The sequence below is a fragment of the Octopus bimaculoides genome, chromosome 2 (assembly GCF_046866305.1).
Source record: "Octopus bimaculoides isolate indiv1 chromosome 2, ASM4686630v1, whole genome shotgun sequence".
NCBI lineage: Eukaryota > Metazoa > Mollusca > Cephalopoda > Octopoda > Octopodidae > Octopus > Octopus bimaculoides.
This window is the reverse complement of record NC_142929.1, coordinates 85,800,270-85,810,742: the sequence shown is the minus strand read 5'-3', so window position 1 is coordinate 85,810,742 and position 10,473 is coordinate 85,800,270. Positions and strand designations below refer to the sequence as shown.

Here is a 10,473-nt window from a genome sequence, read left to right as displayed (position 1 = left end):
AGCACATTGTGAAGGTTTTGAGGGAGTTCAGGAAGAGATTTCATTGCAAACGTCAGAGCTCTTCCACTGGCGTCAGTGGTATCTGCACCAAGACAATGCACCAACCTCCCTACAATTCAGGCCTTGCTGCCTGTGACTTTTGGTTGTTCCCCATACTCAGGGACAATCGAATTGAATACATCGAAAAGATGAATGAGGCTGTGACAAGGGTCCTGTACACCTTCACTTCAGAGGACTTCTTTGTAGCCTTCATGAAATAGCTGGAGTGCTACAATGCACTGAACTCAGAGAATCCTACTTTGAAGATGATTAGAGTTTTGTATTTCTTTGAAATTATTAAATGTCTCCCATGAAAAATTTCTGGAATGTACCTTGTATATTTGTATATTTTAGTATTAATAACCTATATAAACACACAACTACAGACGTTCAGAGCTGAAAAATGATATATTTTTCTTTCTGTTCATAATATGTAATATGAAAATTGTAGGTTTCAACAAAGGAACTAACCATCAAATATTAATAAACAAAGAAAAAATGGAGATAGCTGGCATAAAGGCTATCACAGTGAGCATCATACAACATGGAAGTCAATTGGAGGTTTCTGCAGGACAACCTGCTGAGAGCCACCGATCAGATCTGTGGCTGGTGTAAAGTCCCCTCTCGACCCAAAGTAACGTGGTGGTGGTGGTGGTGGTGGAACAAGGAGGTAGACAGGGCTATTAGACAAAAGAAACAGGCTTGGAAGGACTGGAAGAACGGTGGTAGCAGGGAATTGTATCAGACTGCCAGAAGGGAAGCTAGGCGACAGGTTTATTTAGCCAGAGGGGAAGCAGATAAGAAGAAATTTGCCAATGTTCTGCGCCGTGAGGTCCAAAGACTTGAAGTATTTCGTGTTGCAAGACAGTGTGTGAGAGATAATCGTCATGTCGTGGGAGAGAAATGCGTTCGCATTGATGATGCTATGCTTGCACTAAACGAGGCTGCAAAGAAAGAGGTTTGGAGATGCCACTACAAAAGATTGCTCAATAAAGAGAATGACTGGGAGAAAGAGAGTCTGCCAAATATTGACCCAACAGAGGGTCCAGCTATCCGAGTTGACAGTACCTTGGTAGATAAAGCAATTAAGAGTATGAAGACAGGGAAAGCCCCCGGCCCATCAGGAATCACTGCAGAGATGCTCAAAATATCTGGCAGTGTCGGCTATAGTCTAGTCACCTGTATTGCTAACCAAGTGATACACGAAGGAGTCATACCCAATGACTGGTGTAGCAGCACCATAGTCAACTGCTACAAAGGTAAAGGTGACGCTTTAGATACAAATAAGTACAGAGGTATCAAGCTGTTAGATCAAGTAATGAAAGTCACGGAGAGGGACATAACCCAACTAATTAGGGAGCGAGTCAGTTTAGATGAGATGCAGTTTGGGTTCATTCCATGGAAATGCACCACTGATGCTATATTTCTGGCAAGACAGCTGCAGGAGAAATACCTAGCCAAGGATAAACCTCTGTACCTGGCTTTTGTTGACATAGAGAAAGCCTTTGACAGAGTCCCCAGATCCCTTATCTGGTGGTCAATGAGGAAACTTGGGATAGAAGAATGGTTAGTGAGAGCTGTGTGAGCTATGTACAGAGATGCTGTCAGTAAGGTGGGGGTTGGCAATGAGTACAGTGATGAATTCCAGGTAGAGGTAGGGGTCCACCAAGGTTCTGTCTTCAGCCCCCTCCTTTTTTTATCATAGTCCTCCAGGCGAAAACAGAAGAATTCAAGATAGGATGCCCCTGGGAGCTCCTCTATGCTGATGACCTTGCACTAATTGCTGAGTCACTATCAGAACTAGAGGAGAAGTTTCAGCTGTGGAAGCAGGGACTAGAATTGAAGGACCTTAGAGTCAACCTAGCTAAAACCAAAGTCCTAATAAGTAGGAAGGTAGATAAAACACAAACCCTTTCAAGTAGATGGCCCTGCTCGATCTGTAGAAAAGGTGTAGGTAGAAACTCTATAAGATGTACCCAGTGCAAGCTATGGACACATAAGAAGTGCAGCAATATCAAAAGAAGTTAGTTTTTGCATGTGGCAGATGTTCAGGTGCAATAAACACTGTAAATACGCAGAAAACAACTTCTGTCTCATTCTAGGGAGAAAAAATAGACGTAGTTGATAGCTTCCGCTATCTGGGTGACCAAGTTAGTAGTGGAGGTGGGTGCGCTGAAAGTGTAGCTGCTAGAATAAGAATAGTCTGGGCAAAGTTCAGAGAGCTCTTACCTCTGCTGGCGCCAAAAGGCCTCTCACTCAGAGTAAAAGGCAGACTGTATGACGCAAGTGTTCAAACAGCCATGCTACATGGCAGTGAAACATGGGCCGTGACTGCTGAGGACATGTGTAAGCTCGCAAGGAATGAAGCCAGTATGCTCCGATGGATGAGTAATGTCAGTGTGCATACCCGACAGAGTGTAAGTATCTTGAGAGAAAAGTTGAACATAAGAAGCATCAGTTGTGGTGTGCAAGAGAGACGATTGCGCTGGTATGGACATGTGGTGAGAATGGATGAGGATAGCTGTGTGAAAAAGTGCCACACCCTAGCGGTTGACGGAACCCATGGAAGAGGCAGGCCCAGGAAGACCTGGGATGAGGTGGTGAAGCACGACCTCCGGACTTTAGGCCTAACCGAGGCAATGACTTGTGACCAAGACCTTTGGAAATAGGCTGTGGGTGAGAAGACCCTGCAAGCCAAGTGAGACCAAAATCCAAGGCCTCTGCCAGGGATGTAGCCAGCCCACTTACGCATAACATTCCTTCATTGGACACTAAACTCTGCTTGCGAAGACATGGTGAGGCAAGTGAAATCGAAATTGAACAAAATTTGTAGGAAAATTAAACTCGGCTTGCGAAGACCTATTGGGGCAAGTGAAAGCGAAATCATGATGACACCTGTACCAGTGGAGCACTAAGAGCACCGTCTGAGCGCAATCGTTGCCAGAGCAGCATGATCGTTACCAACGTCGCCTTTCCAGACACTTGTGCCAGTGACACATGAAAAGACATTCGAGCAAGATCGTTGCCAGTGCCGATGGACTGGCCCCTGTGCAGGTGACATGTAAAATACACCATTTCGAGCGTGACCGTTTATAGTTACCAACGTCGCCTCCCTGGCACTTGTGCTAGTGGCATGTGAAAAGACATTTGAGCGAGATCGTTGCCAGTGCCGATGGACTGGCTCCTGTGCAGGTGGCACGTAAAATACACCATTTCGAGCGTGGCCGTCATCAGTGCTGCCTGACTGGCCCTCATGCCGGTGGCACGTAAAAGCACCCACTACACTCTCGGAGTAGTTGGTGTTAGGAAGGGCATCCAGCTGTAGAAACTCTGCCAAATCAGATTGGAGCCTGGTGTCGCCTCTTGGTCCACCAGTCCTCAGTCAAATCATCCAACCCATGCTAGCATGGAAAGTGGACATTAAACAACGGTGATGATGTGATCTCTAAATTAATCATTTAACTTAAAGAAACTTGAAAAACACATTTGGACTTTTTTTTAAATGTATCAAAACTGGAATTTTAAAGAATTTTCTAGACAATGGAGACTTTCATGATTGCTTACTTTCAGTAAAAGTTTCATAATTCCAACTAATTTATCAGCAGCTTTCTTCATTATAGTATAGACAGATGTCAATTCATAAGAGAGCAAATAAGAGAGCAATTCATAGGAGAGCTCTAATTATCTTAGTAGGATAGAAAGGTCTATATGAATACACATAGAAAAGGTGCAGACACTGTTGAGAAATTTATTCTATAAATTTGGGAATGGTAACTCTTTACAGATAGGAAACTATAATTACTCTTAATTATTGTAATATAGTAGAGTAACAAATGTCAGAGTCCTAGGCCTCATTGGTATAGAAACATTTATAAATAAAAATTCACATTATCTCTCTCAGATATCAGGAATGTCATGTGCTTTTGGAAATAGTAAATATTCTTTTGGTATTTCAATGTAATGTATTCAAATTTCAATTAAGCTGACGTTTCTTTTTGTCTTTGTGAGAGTGATAAAATCATTACATACAGCAGTAAAGTGGAATTGAATTTATACACTGTCTTATGAAGCCTGACATTCTGGATAAGAAAAAGTGCATTATTTCTCCTAGATTTAGATAAATCTCACCAAAACCTTGAATTTCTCTCTTCTAAATGGCTATGATATGGTTTCCACAAACTTGATTCACAGTCACCACTTGGCTTTTGCCTTGGAGCAATTTGATGAAAGTAATGTTGTGATCAACATCAGCAAAGCTTCTGATCATGTCTGGCATTTTAATTCCATATCAAAACTTCCTCCCAGAGGCTTTATCCCTTTTTCTCATCCCTTGGATTGGAAGCTCCCTATCATACTATACTATTGCTATGTGTGTTCTATCAACTTCAAAGTACCTTAGGGTTTGCATTTATCTTTTTTCTTCCTTCTGTACGCTAATGATCTGCTTTTACACAGATGACACAACCCTTCATTCCTTCCTAACATTATCCAATAAATTATTTAAAATATTGCCAGCAGTAGAAACTCTCTCAAGAGCAATAACTGTGTTATAATGAAAAAAAAAACAACACAGTCAGAATGGCATGAAGTCTCTCATTAATAATCAAACAGCCACTGAGGAAGACTGGGCTTTTGGTAAAATTAGATACAATCCCAGACTCTTCTGTTCCTTTTCAGAAATGCACAGGACTACTTTTTCATCCATTGGCACCTTGACTGATGAACACAATATCCTTCATAATGATGCCTAAGACAAGGTGAAGATTTTACAGAAGCAATGCTATTCTGTCTTCGATTATACCTGGTATAGTTGACTTAGGCAGTATTAATGAAGTAAATTTTGACATTTTCCATGACATAACTTTCAGTCCTGTAGACGTTGCTGCAATTGATAAAATTAAAGTCAATTCAGTAGTGGACCTTGAAAGAGTGCAGGCATCAACTTACTGAAGGAAATTGCTGAACTCAGATTTTATTCCTGAACGATGCTGATAATTCTGAGATGAAGGACATAGGATTGAATGTTGGTGGTTAAATACTTGTCAGTTGATCCAGTGGGTGTGGCCTCACATCAGTAATCAGGGTCCAGTGTGCTATGGAGTTATTGAGAGGGAGGCCTTGAAGTGATGCTTATTCCTTCTTGATGATTCCTGAAACCTACATATATACTATACTAGCTTAAGGGCTGCCTTATCAAGCGGCTTTTAAGCTACTGACCTTAAATGGGAAGATCTGAAAACAGATCTCTGACTTGTTTTAGAGAATTTGTTGAAATTGCTTCCTCCAGAGTCAGAATATGATGATCATATTCATCACAAAAAATCAAGTAAAAACATTGCAGAAAATAATCACTGGATTTTGAAATTAATTTCAATTGTTCCCAAAATTTATTTCCAAGTTGTAAAAATTGTTATCATACAAAAATATTCATTGCAAAAAATCATGTCAAAAAATCACTGGAAACAATTTCAGTAATAAAAATATGGGAATCCCAAATTTCAGGATTGTGGGTCCAGATTCAGCCCAGAATGTTTTTAATTTACTCATGGAGCTGGCCTGATTCCCAAATATGTTGGGCTACTAAAGTTGAAAAAGTGTGGCACACTGACATTCGCATTTATTATATTAGATGTATAGCATTTGTGGGGTAGGTTGCATACACATTTGTGTTATTAGTGTTATACATATATGTAACAGTTATATGATTGAACGATGAAGATCATTTTTTATAAGAAAATATTTATTTTTGCCGTTACATTCTATGTTGCCATACCACGACGGGTAGGCCAGTGTAATAGTATATAAAACATGCAAGGTTAAGGATTTAGGCCTGTATCTGTATGTACCTTCTTTTATAGCAGTAATTGTATAGAGAGAGATGGTAGTGTTATAGAGAAAAGGAATTACTAGCTCGTATGCCTGCTTGTGTCCATGGCTTCAGATGTCCAGTCGCCGCCGACCAGCGACCAAGCTGTCGAGGCGTCACCGCTGGTGACTAAAGAGAGAAACAGGAAGTTTTCTCGGAGTGTCCTGTTTTTATAGCCATGAAGCAGGGAAGTGAGTGCAAAGGATTTAGCTTGTTTACCTCAATTCTAGATGGAGCAGAAGAGGTCAGAAAAGGGTCAAGTGGTGGAGACCGCTTCGGCCTAGCTATTCAAATATGGGTAAAGTGGATCGAATCCACTTCACGCCTGCAGAGTCCTATATATATATACACACACATACATACAAGCAAAACCTCCTGCAATATATATATATATATATATATATATATATATATATATATATATATATATATATATGTAAATATGCATGTATATACACACACACACACACACCTACCTGCAGAATTTCATCAGTTAAGTCTTAGAACCAGGAAATTCCTACTTAGTTCAAGGAACTGGAAACCTTTGAAAATGACATTGTGGATGTCACACATTGGCTAAAATTCCACAAGTCCTCTAATCTTTTACATAGTGAACTTAGGACAGACATTCCTAAACTTCAGATAAGGCCTTACTTTTTTAGAGAAGACTTAGAATTTATGTATTGTAGAAAAGTAATACTTATGCACAGCCACTGCATCACACAAACACAGGAAGACGGTCTCCTTCAATCTTTGGATAACATTAACAATGAGGACAAAGAGATAGCTTTTAGACTAGACATCAAGGATAGGGTATAAGTCTTGGGGAAAAAGAAGCCTTTATAATGATTAAAGATCACAAACCAGACTTTACCTCCAATTTCAAGTGTCAGTTGAACAACCCTACAATGTCTGAGATCAGTTTGGTGAGTAAACAGCCGCTAAGGAGAATCAATAATGACATTAGAAGAATCTCACCCTTTGTTGCCATGTCAGTGAGATCATGTGGTATAAAAAAATATAGTGGCAGAAGTAGTGTAAGGTTTACCCAGTTTGATATAATGAATTTATTTAGGGCAGTGAATTTCACTAGGGACTACACTGTGATCAGCAATGAGAACAGAAGCATCATCATGCATGCCAGAAAAAACCCTATTCTTCAATAAGGGATTGGTTTAGGTCAAGCAAACTAACCTAGAGGGCTCCATTGATGTACTGATGAATGTTTTCAACAGTACTGATGTGTGTGTCCTCATTGCCATTTTTATCATGGATTTACTTAGAAAATTCCCCTCAGCTACCTTTGGCCTCTACAGAGATAATACTTTGGCAATATCAAGAGGAGTGAACTGCCACACACTTGATTGGCTTAGGAAAGACCTAACCCATAACCTGAATTCTCTTGGGCTCAAGGTCACTAAAGAAACCACCCTGAAGGAGGATGATTTCTTTGACATGACCTTAACCATTTAGCATCTAAATTACTCTGCCAAATGTAAAGCTTATTTATTCATATTGCTTTGAATTTATTATGCATTGTCTCATTGCTGTGAGATTTTGACATTATTGTCTATTTTTAGAATGGCATTGTAGGTGTGAGAGGTTAGATCAGGCCAGTTTGAACATAAAACTGGAGGCATATTTTGGCCGGATATGGCCTGTTTAAATGCTAATGGGTTAAACTTAGGAGCTGGTGCTCATAAGTTCTTCAGAAAACTGAAGGAGAGGCTGACATATATTAATGCAGCTTCCTGTTATCCAGCCTAGTTTTCAGGAACTTGGTTAAAGGGGTCAGCAGAATAATCTGTAACCTGTCTTCAAATAAAGAGATTTTCAATGTTGCATCCCTGTTCTACAATGAGGCCCTTCTTAGGAGATAACTACCTTTTTTGCTTCAGTTCTTGGCATTAAGTATGTATTTTTATATAACCAAAAGTGATTTAACACAATCCCACAATGGTCATGCCTTTTTGTAGTGTTAGTGATAGATATAATATTCAAAATGAAATATTTTAAAGTGAGTTGGATCACATGCATTTACAGCTTAATGAATTTAAAGAAATCCTTTGAAATTGATGGATTTCAATGACTTGACTTACCTGTTTTCTATTCATAGTGCTACACAACCACATTATTTTAGCTCCAGTGAATTTACTTCTGTGAAATAGAAAAATGAAAAAAGGAGATATATGGACACATATTAGATAGGCATATATACACAAAAATGTTTAAGCATATAAGTGAATAAAAATTTAGTGAAAGTGTTATACCATTCAGATAACAATCAGTTCAATTATTTTCTTAAATACACTCACACATGCATACACACATCAAGAAAGAACATGAACATGATGAACGTAAGAGATACACATAATAAAAGAGAGAAGGTTAGCAATATTTGGATAGACTAAAAATAAGAGAGATGTTAGGGAGTACAATATTGTTCTTACATTACTTCTGTATGTGAATGCAAGCACAGATGTTTTCATATTATGTATGCGTTGATAAAGGTTTGCTGGCAAAATCATTAGCACATTGAAAAAATTGCATAACGGCATTTGTTCCACCTCTTTACATCCCGAGTTCAAATTCTGTCAAGATCGCATTTGCCTTTTGTCCTATCAGAGTGAACAAAATAAGTCCCAGCTGCACATGGGTCAATGTAATCGACTTACCTCCTCCCTTAAAATTGCCGGCTTTTTATTACAATTGTTATTACAATTTCTGTACATATTATATCACCACCACCATAATTTTAACGTTAATTTTTCCCATGTTTGCATGGGTCAGACAGAATTTGACAAGGTAGATTTTCTAGTCAGATGCCTTTTCTGTCACCAACTGTCACTTGTTACACAGCAGTGTAATATATCCTCATGACAAGATGTGTTTCCACAGAAGATTAGAAATAAAAAACACTGCTTATACGATGGTGACACTCATTTACAATTATCATACAAGGCAACACATGCAACACACACATACACTTTTAATACGGCAGGCTTCTTTCAGTTCTATCCATCATATTCATTCACAAGACTGGGGCTATAGTAGAAGTCATTTGCTCAAGGTACCATGCAGTGAGAATGAACGGGAAACCACATGCTGGTGTGTGTATGGGGATTGATGTATAAGTATATATCTATATTTGAGTCTATGAATGCTTATGTGTATATATGTATATGTGTGTATAAACTTGTGCATAAGTCTGCGTCTGTGTATAAGTGTGTGCATGCATATAAGTATGTGAATATACTTGTATGTGCACATGTATTTAGCCACATGCATGTGCATATACACATATACTCAATTACACATGGCAGAATGTATATTCACATATATACACATTTACACTTGTGTGAAGTCATTTGCTTGAGTATGGTTACCCATTTATGCATCCATACCTGCATAAACACTTGAATGAGTGTCAACCCCCTTTTGTACACATGTGGATACATGTATATACATGCAGATAACCAAAAACATGTACACATCTATATTTGCAACATACACGAAAATATACATTCAAGTAGCTGTATACAGAAAGCATATTAATGTAAATATGCATCTGTGTACAACATATGTTCACATGCATGTATGTACACTTGCAGATGTATTTATATGGCCACATATATGTGTAGACATGTGCACATTGAGGCATGCATGCAAAAACGTTCATGTACATGTGTATATACACAGATGTGCATATATAAAATTATGCAGACAGGTATTAATGTGCATGTTTATCCCATACCTCCATCCATAGTTACCTGATAATAATTGACTTATATCTAAATTAATATTCAGTCAGAAACTCATATAATGATCACTTCAGAAATAAACTGTAGCTTTGACTCTGGACATTTAAATCTGAATAGCTTTTCTCTTATGACATCATATATATATATATATATATATATATATATATATATATATGTCTTACAAAGTATGACATCATAATAGGCTTTTTTTTAAATAGTCAACTTTGCTTTTCATCCTTTCAGGGTTGATGAAATAAGTACCAATTTCTTTATTGCCCACAGGGGGCCAAACATAAAATGGTACAAAACAACTGATTGGGATCAGTAATGCGAATGGTTTACATAAAACATGACTTTAAAAATTATATAAAATATAAAAATCGAATGATATTAACAGAACGTTAGACAACACAAATAAAGCGATGATCAGGCCACGCTCCGACCCCACAAGCCCCGATCTCTCGCTGGCACCTTTTTGTTTTTCCTTTTTTTCCTGACTATTCACATGGTTCCTTGCATGCACAACACTCGTGCAACATTCTTCCATCTCTTTTGGAACGTACACTCCGACAGACATCTCCTCTCCAGCCACACTTTCCTTTTCAAATGAAAAGTAAAAAATGAACGTAAACTGTGGCCAGAGATAAAGTTGCCTATCTTAATTCCTTTTATCCTCGTCTTCCATACTGCCTCTTTCGCTATTGCTACAACCGTGAGAAAACAATTCTTACCTTCGTTTGTTAAAACTCCCAGTGGGTCAATTTTTATAATTGACTCAGTCGACAGCTGTACTCTTCCTTTGCCGGA

General features: G+C 38.6%; 1 protein-coding gene across 2 annotated transcripts in view; it reads right to left on the bottom strand.

Annotated features, from left to right (window-relative positions):
* The window catches only part of LOC106873768 (uncharacterized), a 31,783-nt gene extending 21,981 nt beyond the window's left edge, over positions 1-9,802 (bottom strand). The window contains exons 1-2 of one of the 2 annotated variants that reach the window (XM_014921268.3): positions 9,676-9,802; positions 8,005-8,062 (exon numbers count right to left, since the gene is read on the bottom strand). In XM_014921268.3, the coding sequence (XP_014776754.1) occupies positions 8,005-8,037 (33 nt within the window). In that variant the 5' untranslated portion in view covers positions 8,038-8,062; positions 9,676-9,802. Of the gene's footprint in view, positions 1-8,004; positions 8,063-9,659 lie in introns of both variants that reach the window. The other variant, XM_014921269.2, reaches the window with a different exon arrangement.
* Positions 9,803-10,473: the final 671 nt, after the last annotated feature.